General features: G+C 44.7%; 2 protein-coding genes across 2 annotated transcripts in view; both read right to left on the reverse strand.

Annotated features, from left to right (window-relative positions):
* Positions 1-1,079: 1,079 nt before the first annotated feature.
* On the reverse strand, positions 1,080-6,418 carry COX18 (cytochrome c oxidase assembly factor COX18). The gene is made up of 6 exons (XM_074147830.1): positions 6,128-6,418; positions 4,684-4,784; positions 3,777-3,940; positions 2,794-2,906; positions 2,180-2,287; positions 1,080-1,409 (listed from the first exon to the last, which is right to left on the reverse strand). Exons 1-6 carry the CDS (start codon positions 6,392-6,394, stop codon positions 1,236-1,238), a joined length of 927 nt encoding a protein of 308 aa, XP_074003931.1. The 5' UTR covers positions 6,395-6,418; the 3' UTR covers positions 1,080-1,235.
* A 1,827-nt stretch (positions 6,419-8,245) lies between these two features.
* Positions 8,246-20,106, reverse strand: part of ANKRD17 (ankyrin repeat domain 17) — an 87,655-nt gene continuing 75,794 nt past the window's right edge. The window contains exons 25-34 of the mRNA XM_074147812.1: positions 19,657-19,828; positions 18,463-18,910; positions 18,093-18,248; positions 17,708-17,857; positions 15,579-17,227; positions 13,909-14,106; positions 12,614-12,862; positions 10,597-10,772; positions 10,086-10,250; positions 8,246-8,837 (exon numbers count right to left, since the gene is read on the reverse strand). Coding sequence (XP_074003913.1) covers positions 8,778-8,837; positions 10,086-10,250; positions 10,597-10,772; positions 12,614-12,862; positions 13,909-14,106; positions 15,579-17,227; positions 17,708-17,857; positions 18,093-18,248; positions 18,463-18,910; positions 19,657-19,828 — 3,423 coding nt within the window. The 3' untranslated portion in view covers positions 8,246-8,777. The remainder of the gene's footprint in view (positions 8,838-10,085; positions 10,251-10,596; positions 10,773-12,613; positions 12,863-13,908; positions 14,107-15,578; positions 17,228-17,707; positions 17,858-18,092; positions 18,249-18,462; positions 18,911-19,656; positions 19,829-20,106) is intronic.

The raw sequence follows: 20,106 nt of genomic DNA on the forward strand, positions 1-20,106 counted from the left end.
TTCTCTACATCTGCCTGGTATTCCACCTGCTGCTCTTTCCCAGGGATAAATAGTTTTCTCTAATGACAAAAAAAATCCTAGTTATTTTAAAAATCAGTTTGTATTATCAAAGATTAGTGAGTGCTAATTTTACCGGTTAAAACATGGATCATCCTGATTCTGCGATTCTGCACTATGACAACCATCCGATACAAGCAATGCTTTAACCTGATTTCTGCTTCCCTAAGAAAAAAAGACGACCTTTTATGAGAGCGGACTTGCACAGACTTCTGTGCAAAGGGACATTATCGTGCAGAAGTTTTACAGCAATGTATGTTCGCTGACTGAATATGTATGCAGAGCAAGGCAAGGCGTGAATCCAAACACCCTTACAGGAAGGGCCTGCATGTAATAACATGAAAAAAATATACCCAGGTCCTTTGAGGCACAAAATATTTCCACTTTACCTTTAGGACTTGCATTAAAAAATAGATTTGATATACGGTTGAATGAAATACTTGGTTACTTACCATCATTCACTCTTTTTCAAGGTGCTACTTGCCTCATTTTAGACAGACAATAGGCAGCTGCTACTCTATTTTATTCGTGGAAAAAGAGATCAGGAAGGAACAAAACGCTGTCACTCAAGACGGGGTCACTAGAAATGATAAAAGAAACTTGTCCTCTCAACTCCAAATCTACCACACAAGAGACTGACGATGACCTAGTTTACTTTGCAGTTACAGGAAATCTGCTATCAGAACTCTTACAAAGACTATCATGAGAACCACCTGAATATCAAGTGACTATACCCAATTACCAATCAATCTGTACGTGTCTTCATCAAGTAAACCATTAACTACAGCATGGGTCCATCCAGTCTATTCCCTCATCCCAAAACTCGTCGTTCACTAGCCCATGGGTCAGATCAGTGTCACTACAAGAAGGCAGCCTACATGAGTCACAGTTTTGTTTAAAATTCATCTGCACAATTTCTTACGATAATTGAGGAGACAAACCTGTATTACTGGACTATTCTAATTGCAAAACCACCACCCTTGAAACCAAACTTCCCCATAAACACATTTGTGCTGAACAATCATTCTTTATGGCCAGGTGGGCAACGATTTATTTGGAAAATAAATATAATCCCAGCTCCAACATTTTACAGCAAATAAGTACATCTCAATAAAATAGCATTACTTAATTAACCATGCACCGTTTGTTGGACAGCTCTTCCGACAGTTCAAAAGACGTCACTTCTTAAAACTGTATCTGGCAGCCAAGGCAGACACGATATCCCTGTAAGGCGTATGCGAGTCGGATGCGGTCCTGGGGATGCAGCACAGCCGGCGGAAGGCGGGAGAACGCAGCAGGAGGTTGTGGGATAGTCCCAGGAAGCTGGAGCACAGCCAGTACAGCGCCATGGACTGCAAAGAGACAAACACCCGCCTCAGACGCAATGCAAACACTACCATTTCAGGCAGCTCTTCACGAACCACAACCACGGGCTGCTCCCAGTTACGGAGCAAAATAACTCACCTAAAACCACTCCTCCCAACAACAATAATGGCTTCCATTTCAAATGCATTTTTCACTCTCTCAACTCTTCTGGGGAAAAAAAGTCATCTACACTGAAGCTTGACAACAGCTCAATTAATTCATATTAGACTTGCTTAAGCTTCTATATTTCAGACTATGGTTGATAATCCAAACAACTAGATAATTTGGTTTTGCTAACCGCTGCAAAAATATTCAGCCGTAGAACACCTGGTAAAAACAAGAAGTGTTTTAAGCAGATTGTGGAAAATTTCCTAATTTAAGAATTACGCTGTGTTCCTCTTACAGTAAGCAAGTACTTAGCAAGCCTTTGTCTGTATGTCCTTATATGAAGCTTTACTCCTGTTTTTATGATGACAGAAAGGATGCTAACCCGCTCTGAACGTCTTTCCAAACCCTAGTTTGCAAAAATGATGTTAGAAACAGTAAGTTTCCAGATTCTTCCCTCTTGAACAAAAATATTCCAAACACGTTTAAGAATTTAAACGTATACATAGGCAAAACACCTTATTTGATTTAGGACAGACTGTAACAGAGAGTATGGTCTATTAAATCCAGCAGGCATTTGGGTGCTCTTCAAGCACAAAGACCACACCAGAGTCCCGGGTTAACGGACGCACCGTCAGGGCTCTGTACTTACAGAGGGGACTGTTGCAGCAACAGGGATCATTACTACTGACACCACTCGGAAAAAATTCGTAGCGAACTTCTGGAACCTGGAAACTTTCATTTTCTGTGAAGCAAAGATCTGAAAGGGGAGAAACCCACAGTTATAAACAAGTTCTTTTTGAAACGACTAAAATGAGAAAAAAAGGCAACAGTGGGGTTTCCTGGAATCCAGCACTCTTGTCCACCCATTATTTTCATTTTGCACCCTCCGTTTCAGATAATATACTGCCACAAGCTTTCATTTAACTTGACTGACGTTTCACACATTCAGTCCTTGGTAGAAAACACTGTACCACCCTAGCCCAGTACCTAACAAGCATTTGAAGGTTAACATAATTTTACACAGCCACTTTTGCACATACAAAGTTCCAAGGCCTCAGCCTGCAGCACAGCCCTCTGAGAAAAGACTGCCAAGAGGGACCTAACACAGAGAATAATTAAGTCATTTTTCAGTTCTGACCAGTGCATTTAAAGCAGCAATAATCTGACATTACCCTTACGGTATAATAACTGGGTAATATGGTCTTACGATGCTATAAAAAGAATTATCCTTTTGCAATCATCCTATTTATTCCACCAACATACCTCCACTATCAGCAAATTCACGAGCCCAAGTGAAACTGGCAAAATCCAGGTGGTATCTGGTGCAGTGAGGTCTGTAAACCACAACGCTCCGCCTGCTGAAAACTGCTCCTGAACTACAAGAATAGTTTAAAGAAAATACGCAATTAAGTATGACTGTCTACCTCAAGTTAGTCAAAACCATACCATGGATTGCAATCAAATCATCTAAGTTTCTAAATACATTTTATCTACACTATACATACTACTAAAGCAGAAACCTTTAGTTCAGCAGATTGGATGTCAAGGCAGTCTGCAATCCATACAAGGGAAAAAAGGTGGGAGACACAAGCTGAGATGCAGCTTAGTTCATGACAGCCCCCGATTCAGGTGAACCAGGAATAAAAACTAGCTTCATCTCAACCACTTTTTTAGAAGCCAATGAGGAAAAATTGCATATAGTAATAGACAGTGACTACGTATTCTGTGGTTCTGAAATAATTACATTTTTCTTAATAACTATCTAAACTTGTCACTTTTTTATTTAGAAGAACACACTATAAACTATTTTCTAAAAAATCAAAATATCAGCATTTTTATTTAAAAAACACCACAAATTTACTCCATGTGAAGCTTCACACAGAAGAAAAAAATACAGATTAATAGGAAACATATTATAGCCCGGGTAATATTACTTACTTATCTTGTGAATCAGAAAAATACCAAGACAATTTTTTTTTTCCAGTAACCCTGTCTTCAGAAAACCACAAAATAATAAATAATTAAATGCTCACATGGCCTAACAAAACGCCACACGTAGTTCCCAGAGCTCAGACCCTGATACTACTTTTAAAGAGGCATCCCATAAAGCTCACACTACCATTAGAAATAACGAGAGTGTACATGCAGAGATCAGGGATGCTCTGGATGCTTTTAAGAAAGCGTCTGTAAAACCAGTAACTGAGCGAAAAATGACTGGTAAGAGTGTGTCTGTTCAGATTAATTACCTTCCGAGCCCGAGGCACCAACGCTGCAGTTGCGTAAAGCCAGGGACACGCAAACCCACATTGGAATCTGCACCCACACCAGTAAAGTGGCTTTGAAGGGATGGCAGTTGTCTCGAATGTACAGCTCTGTAATAATCCTCCGTAGGTTTTTCTTAAAGTGGAACCTTTTAGAAAGAAAAAACAAAACCAAAAAACCTCTCACAATACCTGTTATAGAGTAACTTTCTCAAATTCTGAAATAACAGTTCCACAGGCTGTGCGTGTCAAATTGGCTTCTTTAGGTGCAACTCTGGAGAGCCTGGAAAGTCTTTGCTCTTCAAACACGCTTCTCTCCTTTGCCAACATCCTTCCCCCACAACTTTCCGCTCTGTTCCTATAAGCACCTTTTCACACAAAATTTCCCATTGTCACTGGCAGCTATCAGTAACTTGTCTGATACTTTATTTCATGGCGCTTTTTGTCTGAACTAGGGTATAACTTTCCCAAAGAGGCAATGAGCCAGTTAGGTAATGCTCAGCATCCCAGCCCAGACACACTGCTACTGCACGGGGTGCGGTACTGCACTATGAAACCAACTGGTCCACAACCATTCAAACCTCAAGTTCCAGCAATATTTGGATACCATAATAGCTAAGGAAACTTTAGTCATAAGTAAAGACAATAAAAACAATCCCGGATTTGGCCCTGTAATCATAAGCCTATCACAAGTTCAGAGCTTTAAAACGGATATACTCTGAAGGACAATATAACAAACACAAAGAAGTGGTAGAAATGGTAGGAAAATTTAAGCTTTGGGCAATGGCAAAAATTTTCTGTGAGACTGTTGTTTGTAGGACTTTCCCTCCTGCTATCCTCCTCCCCCCCAGTCTGGAATGCATTTATAACATGTATACAACTGCCATCTTACCTGGCCACCTTTTCAGACCAACCCTGTTGCTTCCCACGAACAGAAACCTCATAGCGAAGACGCTCAGCTAGTTTTTTAATCTCAGGCTGTAAATTTTCCAACTAGCTAAAGAAAAAGAAAGACGTTTATGCACAGTTACATGTAACAACCACTTTCTCTCCCCCCACCTGATCCTCTACAGATGCTAAAAAGGACCGTGAAGGACAAGGCATACACCTGCGAACACCTTTTATCTTTAAACAAAATAACCACGTGAAGATACTAGTGAGAAGTATTTACAGTAACAATCAAAAATACTATCCTACTACTAAATGAAATAAATACAGAATTGATTTTATATTTTGTTCTAAATAAGCTTTTTGTCTTCATTCAGAAATTGTTACCAGCTACTTCACTTAACAAAAAAAACCTGTAGTGCCCCCTCAAAAAGATTTAAAGAATGAATACGGGTCCCTGAAGAACCCCATCCACAAAACACACATGCCTTTACTAATGTGACCATTACACAGGTGAAGAACAAAGGTCCAACTGAGTCTCAATCACCGAGTTCTGGCAGCTGTGGAGCACCACCATAAAGTCCTCACTTGGGGAAGAAACAGCACAGAAACGGAGAAACACCTGACTTCATACCACAGCACTGCAAAGGCTCCTTTGCCACTGTAGGCACAGCACAGAACCTCTTTAGTAGCTTCAACCGTTTCCTTCACTTTTGAGAAAAAGCAGGTGTTTAGAAACTGCTGAAGGCTAGTTTACTACAAGTTTTTATCAGAGCAGCTTTAGCAAGAGCTTTAACACAGCAAATCACAGAAAGTGTCTTACACACACATCTGACTCTCATTAAGCTGATCCCCGTGGAGTGACCACAAAGAATCACAGAACGGTGGAGGTCAGAAGGGACCTTCCTGAGTCCAACCATTAACTTAACGCTGCCAACGCCATCACTAACCCATGTCCCTCAGCGCCACGTCTGCCCGGCTTTTAAATACCTCCAGGGATGGGGACTGCCCTGGGCAGCCTGGTCCAAGGCTTGATAACCCTTTCAGTAAAGAAATTTCTCTTAACATCTATCCTAAACCTCCCCTGGCGCAACTTGAGGCCGTTTCCTCTTGTCCCATCGCCTGTTCCTTGGGAGAAGAGACTGACACTCCCCCCCCACCCCGGGCTACACCCTCCTTTCAGGGAGTTGTAGAGAGCGAGAAGGTCCCCCCTCAGCCCCACAGACCCCAGCAGACCCCTGGCGCAGGGGGGGACCCCTGGCGAAGGGGGCACCCGCGGCCCCACATCGGCGGTTTGTGACAAGTTCCCGACCTTTACGGCAAAACACTGCTCTCCCCACAACCACCGCCCTGCCCGCCGCAAGGCCCACACGGCCGCCGGCCCAAGGCACCCCGAGGGGCGATGACCGTGCTCCTCCCTCCCTCAGCGCCGGCCGCCAGGCACCCACCTTGGCCAGGAGGCGGCCCTGGTGCGCGGCCAGCGGCAAGGTGACGGCGGTGCGGAGCAGGGCGGCGCCGCAGGCGATGGCGGCCCACCAGGGCAGCCCGGCGGCCGCCTGCAGCCCCACCAGCCCCTCCTCGGCCCAGCGCACGGCCGCCGACTGCGCCAGCCATTCGTACCAGCCGCCGGGGCCGCCGCTCGCTGCTGCGACCGTTAACGGCCGGCCCCGCGCGCCCCCGACCGTTAACGGCCGGCCCCGCGCGAGCCGCCACATGGCCAACGGCTCTGCCTCGCGCACCGCACCGCCCCCCCCCCCCCGCGCATGCGCCGACCGCGCAGGACGAGCGCGCCCTGCCGGCGCCGCGGCCGCCATTTTGGCTGCGGGCAGGAGGAAGGGCAGGATCGCCTCTCCACAGCCGCCATCGGCAATTAACAATTCCTCATTAGCAGCTGCGCCCAGGGTATCGCGAACTGCGGCACCTGGACTGGGGGCTACTTACCTCTGCCAGGGTAAGGAGAGGCACAGAAACGCTTTAGGCCGCAGGTGCTGCTGCTGAGGGCTCCACCCTCAGCCAGGAGGATCCTCGATACACACAGCCCCAAACAGGACTTTGTTTCTCTTCCTTAAATAAAGACCTGCCAGGTCTCACAAGAGGATTTTTTTTGGTTTTTTGGTTTTTTTATTGGTCAAATAAAAAGCATTACATCTGGAATATTAAAAAAAAAAAAAAATCTAAGGAATAACTGTGTTCCTGGTACAGATGCCCCCAAACACCCAGGATTTCACTGAGCAAGGCAGCTGCCACAAAGGCCGCATCCAGCCTGTGCCCCTGGCCCCAGTTTGGGTTTTTCAAGTCAACAGAATATAGATAAGGAACTCTGTTCTTTTGCCCCACGAAATTCACGGCTGTAATGAATACTGAGCAGTATTTCTCCATAGGATTATTTCAGAATAAGAATGCAAACAGAATCACAGAATGGTTAGAGTTGGAAGGGACCTTAAAGATCATCGAGTTCCAACCCCCCTGCCCTGGGCAGGGACACCTCCACTAGAGCAGGTTGCTCCAAGCCCCATCCAGCCTGGCCTTGAACACTTCCAGGGATGGGGCAGCCACAACTTCCCTGGGCAACCTGTACTAATCCTTAATAGCACTGAAAGATTAAGCAAAAAAATCTAGTAGAGGGCTAAGGGTCACAGAGCAAACTGGAAGGGCTTAATTCCCCATTCACAGTGGAGCTTCAATCATTTTTCTTACCAATCCTTCACGTTGGTGTCCGTTTTGCTATAGCCAGTTCCTTACACAATGCATTTCCAGTGATCAGACAGCTGGGAAAAGGAGCTTACTTTTATTTTAGAGCATCACCAAAGGCACGTCTATGGACCTCGATATGCGCAAACCTTTGGGACACCACAGCATTTAAAAGGCAGCAGGTTTCTTTGGACAAGTGGATTTTTATCTGCCTTCCAAAGGAGGACCGCAACAGTTACAAAACAGCACTTCTTAAATTCTTAACAGCAGATCGTTTAACTCATCTGGGACATTTCTTCCCCAGGTAAGGAAATTCTCACTTGGACTTTTCCAAATAAACCTTCTGAGGGCAGCGAACCAGCTCAGAGCAAGACAACAGTCTACAACAGAACAAAGCCATTGACTCTGAAATAAGCCCTTCCCTGGAGCCAGTTTTCAACAGAGAAACTCTGCTGGAACTGCAAGTTGAGAGTTTTATTCTCGAACTAATACTCACCAAGGATCGATGTTCTGGAATGACTTTCGTCAGGAAAAGGAAGGAACCAGAGGAACAGAACAGACCTCGCTGCACCAACCCAACTGTAAGAATAATTTTTAATAGACGCTGCAGCGTGATACATTTACCACATTTACCGGGCAAGTAGGGGAGTTCAGTGCAGAGACGACTCCCAGTGTGCCAAAAGGCTGCTTTCTCAGGCGTGTTTTGCTGAAAAGCCTTTCCCGGAAGGAAAATGGAAACTCTTAATATCTGGTTACAACTGACGTACACCTTCTCAAAAAAAATCCAACACACATTGGGATAAAAGCCCGCTGATAATGCCCCTTTTTTTCTTTTTTTTTTTATACCATACTTAAATTACACGAGTAGAAAATTTATGCTTATTAATAGTTTAATGTATGAAGGAAACATCCAGATTTCTGAATATGAAGGTACATATCTCACATTAATTTAAGTCTACATAAAGTAGAGCCTCTATACTGACATATTGAAATTTACTTTCTGCTTAGCCATTTGTTATGTAAACAATTGTACATTTATTTGCCATTCTAAAACTTCAGGATCAAGTTTACATAATTTTGCTAAATTTCTGTGTTTGCTCAGAAGCAGTTTACAGTACTAAAACCAACCAGCCAAAGAACAGCTTCAACAGAAAGTTATGTCAAAAAAAAAAAAAAAAGAGGAAAGGAAAGAATAAAGGCTAACTAAGTTGAAACGTATGATGGTGGGGAATGGGCGGTCACAATGTTCACAGAAAAAGGTCAGTTAGTAAGTTCTTCTGCAAAAAGCCTACACACTTCAGTCAAGCACATCAGTAGAATGATCTGGGAGCACATAAACTGTTTCTGCCATTTGTGTTTTTTCCTCTGCAAAAAAAGGGAATCTGGAGGCTCGCGCGTTGATCCCACTCAGCCCAGTTGGTTCATATGCACGCTGTTCATGTGAGGTGTCCAAGTTCCAGTCCACACCTGGAAGAGAAAGCTTCGTTTAACGCCGTGCTGCTCGGAACAGCTCAGAAGTCATAAAACTACAAGGCAGCAATCAATCATCAAACTGCACCGAGCTCCTTTCAGCACTTCTTTTATCCTGCTGGAATTCCGGGGAGAAAAGAGGGAGATGGGGGTTTCAGTCTTTCTGCCTGTACTTTTACACCTTGGCCAAAAGGTCCATCTTCCTCTTCCTTTCTATTTAGTGCAAAAAAATACTGCCACCCAGCCTGATTGCTGTCCTTCACAGCAAAACCAAAGACAGAAATCAGTGCTATTTATGCCCCCTAGTTCCCTCCATCATCACAACACTGATGTAACAGATATTTTACTGTTCCACGGGAAAAATGGCTGCTAACAGCAGCTCCCAGCTCCAGTCATTCCCCAGCAAATTAACTCCAGAAATATCTTTATTTAATAACAGTATAACAGAGCTCACTGTATAATTCCAAATAAACACAGGATATAACGTAACAGGAGCTTCTGATGGTCCATTATAACATGGGTTGCTGGCTGCGTATGGACAAGAGGTTTAGGGGAACACAATCCCTATCCCTAAACCATATTTAGTGGCCAAGCCCACAGCCCAGGCAAGATCAGAGGAGCAGAGAAGAACTACGTGCTCCCTTGCGAGGTGAACTCCCAACACGGAGGGGTCATCACCCCTCCCAGAGCCCAGCAGCCATCCTTTGGGAAGGGAAAGCTTACAAAACAGCAAATAAATGGCTTTTCTGACTGTGTTTTCCCAAATGCAGAATAGGACAGACAGAAATGACGTAAAATATACAGTGTAAAACTTATCTTTTGTATGCAGGCTTGCCTACAATCAACAACAACAATCAACAAAAGCTGATCTGCAGTAATTAACCAGGTGTCTGATTAAACAGGCTGGAAGAAAGCTTCCCCCTTCTCAAGCACAGATGCATTGACAGAAGTCACTGCAGCACACTCCTTCGAACTGCAGTAACCCAGAGATACTGATTTCTTCTCAGGACAATTTAAGACTTATTTTTGGCGAGATGTCTAATATTTAGAAGCTGTCAGGAAGCAGGTACAGCATTCGGTGCTGTAGTGAGTAGGGGGAGCTCTTATCAGCTCCTCAGAGACCAGCAAGAAGACCTCAAACCAGGACAACTGTATTTTCACACTTTCTAACAGCTCGAGTTTTATCTTCACCACACTGTTTCTTAAGTTAAAACAAAATTGTGAATGTAAAAATGGGAAGATTACCGTCTGAGGCCCGTTGTTTTCTGTGGAATTTGAAACCATCTTTATCAGCGAGTTCCAAGATGGGTCAGCAGCATGAGGCCCGTTAAAGATAGGGCCTCCAGTACCATCTGCGATGGGGGCTACAGGAGGCATCATTGCGTTCCCATACACAGAGAAAGGCATGCCCTGAGGGAGAGGGAAAAGCAAGAATCAGGATATATTCACAAACACTGTGACTATTGCACACACAGAATGACAAAGGGGGAATTTGTCAGAGAAACTCTCCGTCTTAAAGCAGTAATGACATGTCTGAATTTAAGAAAAACCTTTCTATGCATATATTTATTACATCAGGGACAAGTTATTTTTGATTAGACTTAGGCTTCTGCAATACCGTGAGGGCTAATTAGTGTTTTGTCTTATGCCTGCTCTACTGCACAGTGAACCATCCCCCCCGTGTGGTTCCTCTGCCCCACACTGACGCGGAAATCGGGCCGTACCGCGCTGATCAAGGCCAAGAAGCAGTCATTACCCCGACTTTTGGGAAGTCCATGTATCCTGCAGGAAGGGGCTGATGGAATGTACCGGAAGGCGTTACGATTCCCGCGCTGTCTCTCTCCATGGCTTGGTGTGAGAAGACCCCCGGGTCCGACATGGGCCTGTGGATCATGTGGCTGCCCATTCCGCTGTGACACCAGTCCACTTTGTCTAACAACAATGACACAGCCAGAGCGTTACCCACCATCACCCCTTTCCCAGCCTGTCTACACGCTGTAACCTTTCTGTAAGCGACTTTTGCTCAGTGACGGTTCCTCTGCATCCACCAGCATTAAAACCTCGGGATGGAGAGCATCAGGAATGGCACCTGCACATAAAGTTCCTCTGCAGCGGGAACCCTGAGACAGCACAAGGAGTTTTGAACGCTTAGATCCAACCCCAGCGTCACCTCTGCAACTTCCCTTCGTTTGAAAGGGAAAGCTGGCTTTTGTGCTTCCTCCTGCTCCAAAAACCTGAATTCCTCATGCGTTTGGTGCTGTGAAAGGGGTGTGTACGCTACGAAGACTATTTGCTCCTCTTTGTTACCATCCCTTCAAGAATTATTTAGTGAACTAAGAGACAGAGAAGTACCTCTGAAAAGCAAAACTAGAAAATGACCAGCTCGTGTTCTAATTACATGAATTCATTAAAGGCAGCTTGGTGTTGTTACTACAGTTCCAGCCTCAGACCTCCAAAAAGCCCATTTGTCAAAATAAAACATATGGAAATTATATTTGGAGGGGCGGAGAGGAATACAGAAACATTTCCTAAGCCATCCTAATACCCAACCAGAGAAGAGCCAATCCCATTCTGAATGGAAAAATCAAAATGTTGGATTAACTGCACTAAGTAGAAAGCCGGCAGCATTCCGAAAGCCCAGAGAGACAAAAAGGGCAACTTTTACACCTGGACAATGCAAATAACAATACTCAGTTTCTGAAGCCTTTATGATGAATAGATTCTCACTATGCAGATGGGGAAAAGGAGCACTATGAAGTGAAAACAGGTTTGGATAAATCGTATCTGTTTTATATTTGGGGAAAAACCACCCAGGAGAGATAGTCACGGCATGCAGAGCATGTAGACAGCCAGCCTATTAAAACCTTAAGCTGTTTGGGCTCCTCAGCCATGCAGGGGAACAGGTTGTTCAGAGACCTTGAGCAGTTTCCATCCTCGGAGGTTTTCAAGATCAGAGTGGATAAAGCCCTGAGCAACCCGGGCCGACCTTGCAGCAAATCCCACCTTGTGCAGGAGGCGAACACGACCTCCAGAGGTACCATCCAGAGTGGTCTCACCATTCCCTCCCCATCAGCACAAGCGGGAAAAAACCCAAAACAAACAAAAAAAACAACCCAAAAAACACTGGAAAAAAGAATTGCAACTAAGACTCCTGAAGCATTTGCTGAGAAAAGCTGCCCCATCAGTAACGTAAGTTTTTTGTGATTTCTGAAATCTTGAATTCTATGTGACTACAGGAGAACCAAGAGCCTTGTGTCAGTAAAATGCAAATGGCACAACCGGAAAGAAGAAAGAAAACTCAAATGTAGCTGGAACACTACCAATTCATGAGAACATAAACCGCACGATCCTCAGCACAAAAAGCTCTATCTTGACTACAAATTAAAAGTTATACATTATCTCCTCTTGTACGAAATAATCCGTTTATCAACGGAAACAAAACATAGTTATCTTGAGACGTCTTCATTTCCCCTCTTCCTAAACCCAATGATCCTCGCTCAGTTCACCCCTGTAAACCCTGTTATTTCTTGCTTTGAGCAACAAACCTTCGCAGCCAGGCTGTTTCAGAACCCCTGAGGTTTTCTGAGACCTCGTTAAATCACAATTAAGTGGACAGGAGGGCAAAGAGAAGTCCCTGCTCCAACTCCTTCGCAAAGAGCACTCCTACATTTTGAGGCACTTGCTTCTGCACCCTCCTTCAGCTCCAAAGGCACTAGGAAAACCCAATGTTGTGGTTAAATGCAAGCTTAAGGATATCTATGAACACCACGTACCTTGATTGCCACCTATACCTTCGAAGGACCAGATCCCACTGTGTCCCACCGGAGCAGCTAAATTGCTCCCGATAACAGACGGGGTGGAAGTTCCAGTTTGTCTAATACGTGCAGAGCGTTCTGTCCCGATCGGGACAGGAACTTTTCTGTCCTGAGAAACAGTACTGGGCTTTTCTGATCCCAAGGACACGGCTGAAGGGGTGGGAGATGGCGCTCGTACTCCAGAAGACACCGACTGAGCAGGAGACTCTGCAGAAAGAGCAAGGAGAGCACTTAGTAACAGCAGCCAGATCCTCTCAAGTCACCACCAACCCATCCTTTAATGTCCAGCCATGCATCCAACAAGTGAAAATGGGTAGTTTCACGCTAGATTCATCCAGCAAACACTTCAGCATCATTTTAACGGTTTTGCTTTCAGATCAGAGAGACATTCGCCATCGATTTAGTCTCTTACATAAAATGATTATCATGCCCTGTCAGCTCAGCCACTGGCCATACACCACAACTGATGACAACAGACGGTTCCAAATCTTAACTAAGCATTACTGTGTATCAGCAACAGCGGATTTGAGGATTATATGCAAAAGCAGAGCTGAAATAAACCCATGTTGTTGTTGTTGGGTTGTATTTGTTTCTTTTTTTTTTTCCTTTAATCCTGATTTGTTCTATGTGGGGGTTTTTTTGTGGCTTTTGTTTGTCATTATTTTTGCCAATAAATCAGACTAACTTGTTTCCTGAACACACCAGCACTCAACGGTTTGTTTCCCATCCAAAAAACTCAGCTCTGTAGCCAAAACTGCTGGGCCAAATGGGGAGGAAGGTACCAGAACTTGCCCCAAGTACTTTCTCCTGGAATACAGGACACAGCTCTGTTTTAAGGACATCAGAAAAACTAAGCCATCACCACCGCCGAGCCAGCTTTAGTGAAACATCATTACAAGGTTTACACAACTCACACTTGGAGTATTACCTTCACAAACCACAAAACCAAGCTTTTCTTTGCAAGGTAACTAAAAGAATGTCAGGCATGGTGACAGGGCAAAGTTGCCTGCAGCAAGAATGAGGAATTCTCCAACAGCATGACCTCGGCCCCTAAAAACCCCACACTGGAGAGCAGAACTCGCACAAGAAAATCTCATCTCAAAATCTGGGATTGCATGAAGGTTTAAAACATATCTAAAAACCTGAAGTTAAAAAATGAACACAACTAGAAAAGCCTACCTAAAACAGGCAGTGGTGAGGCCAATTTATTGTGCAATAGCTTCTCAGCTCGTTTCCCACTGAGCACAACTCACCGTTTGATGCTGATGAACATGGAGGCAATAAACTAAGCGGGGAGAAATGCTGTCTGTTGAAATTAGCAGCTGCGGGTGCTCCGCCGAGGGGCGTCCCCGGCGCGTACATCTGACCCCCCGAGAGGGTGGAGGCGAAGTTCCCCAGGTGCGTAGAAGAAGGGGTTACAGAAGCGTAGGGGGAGTCCATACTGACAATACCTAGGAGAGAAACCAGCACACGTCACACCCAGGGCTCTGCGGAGAGGTCACCCAGATCAGGGAAATAATCAAGGAAAAAGGAAATCTTTTATCTAAACAATTCTTTGGGTGTGGGCATTGCTATTTCCCAAAGAGGAGTCTTGACAACATGCAGCATTGAGCTGTGTATGTCACTCAAGAACGATGTTTATCTTGCCATGCCTTGAATGCAAATAAATCAAAGGAATATAATACATGTTCTGGTATAACTGCACATCAGAAAACTGAGCATTTTATTAACCTGCAACTTAAATTTTGTAGGCTTAGAAAGCATGGTCTTGCACAAAGAACAGTGGAAATAATAGTAAAGATTTGAAGACTTTCTCCTTTCATTTTTTTATTTTACAGAATGTCTACATACACCACAATCAACACTGAAGTGGGTTTTTTTCCCAGTCCACGATCTATTTTAACTTATTATTAACTTTAACTTGGTCTCATTAGCCAAGGTATTCAAAACACAAGAATTACTACCCTCTTGATATTATCCTCAATGAGGAAAGGGATAAAATAAAATCTTAGGATTTTAAGTTTCAAAGACTATTAAGGGAGCTTGTTACCACCTAGCTGCTGTGGCACTTGCGTCTTTCTCCTGCATGTGACAGGAGATTTTAATTTATAATTTCACCGCAATAGGCAGCGTAGAGTGTGCCCAAGTCAAAACACAAAATTCAGAGAGCACCTCAAAAGCTACTCCACATCACGATATTCACAAAATATGAAAAAACCTGGCTGTTTTCTCTCCCAATTCATAACCAAAGCTACATGAATAACTCACAGCCCTTACCAAAACAGCCCCAGATGGTACGAACTGCGTGTGCGCTTTCTGGAAGCTACAGAAAAGTTCTGTGTCAACCCCTTGGCCTCTGGTTGTGCCAAAGGCTGAACTTCTTGCTACAGAATTCAGGAAGTCAGTGAAATTAAGTTTTTTGACCAAATTCAGTAGTTAAGAGAACACACCTCTTACTACAAGCTCACGGTAAAACCATTTTTTAACATCCTAACACTCTGAAGATGCTGGGTATTTTTCTGCAGCCTCGGGCCAAGCAGCATGTTATCACCAACAGAAGAGTGATCAGCTGCTGGCTGGGAAGGGAGGTGGAAACAGCAGCAAAGTGTTTTATTATCTCGGCTATCGCAAAAGAGTAGACTGGAATGGCAAAAAGAATGCCTGGGCTTGACTTTTGTCAAGTTCATCAGCTGCAAAATAGTTACTAGAATTGACAGGTGGCACTTAAAAGGAAGCTGAACTCAACTTTGCTTACAGAATTAGTGATAAAATGTATTGCAGCACCCTTTTGTTGCAGGGCAGGCAGCGATTCTCTCTGAACAGCCACAAAAGCTGAGGCAGAAAGCATTATGTGTTCAAAATAAAAACAGGCGGTGGCTATTTAAGTATATTATTAAGGTACAACGGCAAAACGGGGACTTACCTGAGGGACTTGGAGCTGGCCTCTGTAACGGTGGCCTAAAACCTGGGGCTTTGGAAGTATCCGACTGATGTAAAGGATCTGAATTTGGCAAAAATGAAGACTTTCCTGATAGCATAGATTCCGGCGTCGTCTGGGAGGAGACGACGGAACCGCCCCAGAAGGCATGAGCAGAGGTGGGACTGTTCTCAAACAACGTACTAAAGGGCCCAAAGGGTAAGGTAGCACTGAAGTTGTTACCCATGGACTTGTTTGCGGGATGGGCTGAATTCTGAGAAGCACTTTGTGTACTTAAGGTAGAAGGAAGCTGCACGGAAGAAGGAACACTGTGGGGCCTTTTGATGTGATTAACATTGAGGACTGCGACAGAGGAGTTTTGCACAGAAGCTGGGTTTTTATGGACGCTCCCAGTTCCGTGGACAGGCGGTCGGATGGCCGGGGTTTCCATCTTGGCCGCAGGCTGAGAAGACCCCATAGAGGTCTGAGACATGGGGTAGGTCATCGGGGCATTGGTTGGACCCACCACAGGAGCAGCTGAGCTTGTCGCCGCTAGATTTGGAGGCACGACCATGCGAGGATCTGGTGCAGGAACCTGAGGTTGCTGAAGAGGGGGTCGTGCCTCTTGCAGAGGAGCTCCCGGAGGCTGCTGATGAGCAGGGTGCACGGATGAGGTGCCGGTACCAGAACTGGGCTGCCTACTGCTGGTCGAGCTGCTCGTTTCCACCACTGGAGGACTACCCGCTTCCGGATCAGATGAAGGTGCACCTTTATTCGGAGAGGTGGCCGCGCAGTCGGAAGGACTGCTCCTGGAAACACCCGCTGGCTGTGCGGGAGGAGAAGGAGATGACGGGGAAGATGCAGGGTAGTGTTCTTTGGCAGTAGGAATTGGATACGTGGCGTTTGTGGGCGCTGTGCTCGTGTTGCTCGCCGTGGTTGTCACCGTGGTTGTTGTGGCGTTCGATGTCTTCACCACCGTGACGAAAAGCTGTCTTCTGACCGAGGGTGAACTTGGACTGCCATTCGCAGAAGAACCAGGCACAGTAGAAGCCACTGAACTTGTCGTCGCTGTTGGACTCGTCGTCAAAGAACTTGCTGAATTCACCTGAGAACCGCTGCTGTTCTGACTGTTGTGGCGAGGCACCATGTGAGGTTTCGGTGAGTTGGTAGCTCTTGCGGGGCTCAAGGGCCTGACGGGAAACGGACCCCACGTGGACTGAGCTGGTGGAAAAGTACCTCCGAAGTGTGTCATGGGCAACCGAGGCGGACGGATCTGCTGGAAAGTCTGAGCAGCGAGTAAAGCGTGTGCAAACTGCGGAGGAGGATACGCTAATGGAAGAGAGACTTGGAAACCAGGCCGCACGTTATTCACGGGGTTCTTGATGGTTTTGTGAGTGGATGCTGAAGAAATTGCAGGCACGGTGAGCGCGGAGGCAGTCTGAGATGTTGACGAAGCAGCTACGGTGGTGACTTTGATGCCCACAAGAGAACTGTTAGCAGCTGTAGTGGTGGCAGGTGTCGAGGACCCTATTTTGGAGTTCGCAGCTGAACTTTTCAAACGGTTCTTTGGAATAAGTTCATCGATTTCCTTATCGGGATCCTTAATCAGAGCATTGATCAACTGCGTGGCCTGTCTTGTTGATTCTGTGCCACCCCTGTAAAGAGGAAGGGGAAAGGGAAAATGCAACTTAAGCATTTACATATATTATAGACAAGAACCTCCAACACAGGATCCAGCCCGTCTCTGTCATGCTAACACAGACAGAAAAATAACTACATGAAGGCTGAGCTTGGCATGTTCTTACTGCCAATAATTATTTAAGAAGCCCAAGTTGAAAACTCTTAAGTCCCAAAAGACCCAAATTTTACTTCCCTAAATACACCTACGTATTTAGCCATGTCTCAACAACTCTAATCACAGAATCCTAACATTTATGCTTCACCTTATCGCAAGTCTTCTTTTGTACACACGCGACAGTACCCACTGGCAGTTCCCCCTGCCTCTAAGAACTGACTGTCTCAACATGATCTTTCAAAGGGACAATGAGGTCAAGCCTTTTCATTCTTCTATTCAGAGAAGTGTTCTACAACAAAAAACACTCCCCCGGAAGGAGGAAATCCAGCAGCCTGCTTACCTGATCGTTATTATTCTATCTCCAGTTTTGTCCTTCTGCTTGTCGATGTCTATGTGTGCGCCCGTGCACTCACGGATCGCATTGATGTTACACCCTCCTCTGCCAATCACTCTGGAAATTACAGTTGATGGAACAGAAACCTTCTTGGATCTACACATAAAAGAAACAATATTAATTGGGAAACGCTTCTATGGCAGGAAGCGGTGAGCAGATTGGTCAAAACAATGGTATAATTCGTGAGTCAATCCATCTAGCAGTAATTTTGTGATATCTCTCAGGTCCGCTAAGAAGGTGGTCATTCAGTAACCCCACCGAGGGCTACACAAGACAAAACATTCTGAAAAAAGACATAAACAAGGGGGACTTGGGGGAATATTTTGCTTACCTTCTCACCACTTCCTTCCATCCTTCTTCCCTCTTCTGGCCACGTTTAGGACTGGCAATGGTTAGCTTTCCATTTGGAGAAGAAAGGGGAGAAGGACCAGACTTTGTGCAAGTAGACAAGGAATTGCTCGTCACCTCACTTATAACTTCAGACAGCCTTTAAAAGAAATTACATATTGTCATTATACAGTCCAAAAAAAACCACCAAAAAAACCCAGAAGGATGACTTGAATTGTGCCCATTCTCCAGCCCCCCAACCCATTTTTCTCTTTTAGCACCAAAGCACTGTATTACTAAGATGTGGCTTGAACTGAGATGTGTGTAGGGCCAACAACCCCCTGAAAGCAGCATTCATGGTGACAGCAACTCACTTTATGGATGATTTGCTGGTAACTGCTTTCCTCTCATCCTTTGGACAAGTGACAAGAACCGATGGTTGCTTTTTGTTGCTCTGCGTGTTAGTAACGGCTGTGGAAGAATGATTGTCACTTTTGTGGCTGCTGTTGCTATTGCTGCTCTCATCGCTACAGCTGGAAATCCTCATATTGTCACTGTCGCCACTTTCACTAGTGCTGCTGCTCTTCGATTCGCCGTTCACTTTCTCTGGTTGGCTATAGGAAATTGGGAGCTGGTCATCAAATATAATCTGAACGTTGTCAGGGGTCACTTTGTTTTTCCTGTTTTTCCTTTTGGAGCTGGTCGTGGTGATGGTATTGTTCCTCTTCCCGTGGGACCCTGCTAAGGTGGTCCAAGTTGCAGATATACCTATGGTGGTCGTGGTGGTAGCACTCGGAGGCTCCATTGGGACCTCTGGATCATCTGATGGAAGAGAAAAAAACCAGGGCTAATTCAGCTGCCTTGACGAAGCTTGCGTGGACATCTGTAAAAACATCATATATGTCATATTGTCGAGCCTCTCCCCTTGTTCACCCTAAGCTCAGAGAATTCCATTCTTTCCTTGGAATGAATGCAGCAGCAATTTAACGAATGGGAAACAGAATTCAGCCATGGGAAGACAGACACAAGCAAGTAGGAGACATAAACAAGCGTATGAAACTACATTAAAAAATTGTCACATCTCTTCTTTCAGCATCTCAGAGTGAGGCCACAATCAGTGGGAAGCATTTCTCAGCACACCACATCAAACCCACGGCCATAAGACACAAAAGAGCCACGTGTCGATGGGCAAGAAGAGAATGATACATATTTGGAATTTCCATATTGCCATTTTTTTCAGCTAATCATCCTCATTCTGTTCGTGAGCTAAAAAAAAAAAAAATAATTGACCTCATTTTACAAGTATTGGGACCTGGAAGATGCAAAAAAACCAAAACCCAAAGCGAAGTCAACACCGTCCCCACGGTAAAGTTAAGCCATAACTCTCCCTGAGGCTGCTGCCACCAGCTCCTTCCCACAGAAAGACATCAAAAAAGCCACCACGCAGATCTACAGGCTTGACAGAAAAGGGAAACAAAAGGAAAGTTTTGACAAGAAAAAACGATTTTTTAATACTGTGAATAAAACCAAGGCCATGTTTCAAAAATAAAGCAACTATTTTAAATCACCTTCAGCTTTTAGCTTCTCTTTCTCCTGAGCAGCTTGAAGTTCAAAATTCTCTTTATTTTTTGCCTCTATTTCTTCTAGTTTTCTTCTTTGTTCTTCTTTTTTCTTCCTCCTTTTCTCCTTTCTTTTCTCTCTTTTGGCAGCCAAAGCCAGTCTCCTGCTTTCTTCCCTCAGCTACAAGTCAGGCAAGTGGAACAGCATTATGAGATGTGCCATTCATTTCAAGGAATGCAAATATTTCCTAGGAAGCTGCATTTGAGACTCACATATTAACAAAATAGAAGCTAAATTCTCTATGATCCATATTTTTACGTATTTACTTCTCCCAAGCAGATTGTTCACTCATTTAACAGAAGGTTAGTGTAGAAAAAGGACAGACACCCTGTAAACTGAAGTCAGAATCTTCCAGGTCGTATTTTCTGGACTCTTTGTGTAACCTCGTGAGTCTCAGC

This window comes from Numenius arquata, chromosome 5 (assembly GCF_964106895.1).
Source record: "Numenius arquata chromosome 5, bNumArq3.hap1.1, whole genome shotgun sequence".
Classification (NCBI taxonomy): Eukaryota; Metazoa; Chordata; class Aves; order Charadriiformes; family Scolopacidae; genus Numenius; species Numenius arquata.

Coding starts and splice junctions, on each gene's coding strand:
- COX18 (XM_074147830.1), bottom strand. CDS start 6,394: ATGTGGCGGCTCGCGCGGGGCCGGCCGTTAACGGTCGGGGGCGCGCGG. Junction 2,288..2,793: donor TGAATTTGCTGATAGTGGAG/GTATGTTGGTGG, acceptor CTCCCCTTTCAG/ATCTTTGCTTCACAGAAAAT. Junction 1,410..2,179: donor TTGCTGCAACAGTCCCCTCT/GTAAGTACAGAG, acceptor GTCTCTTTGCAG/TCCATGGCGCTGTACTGGCT.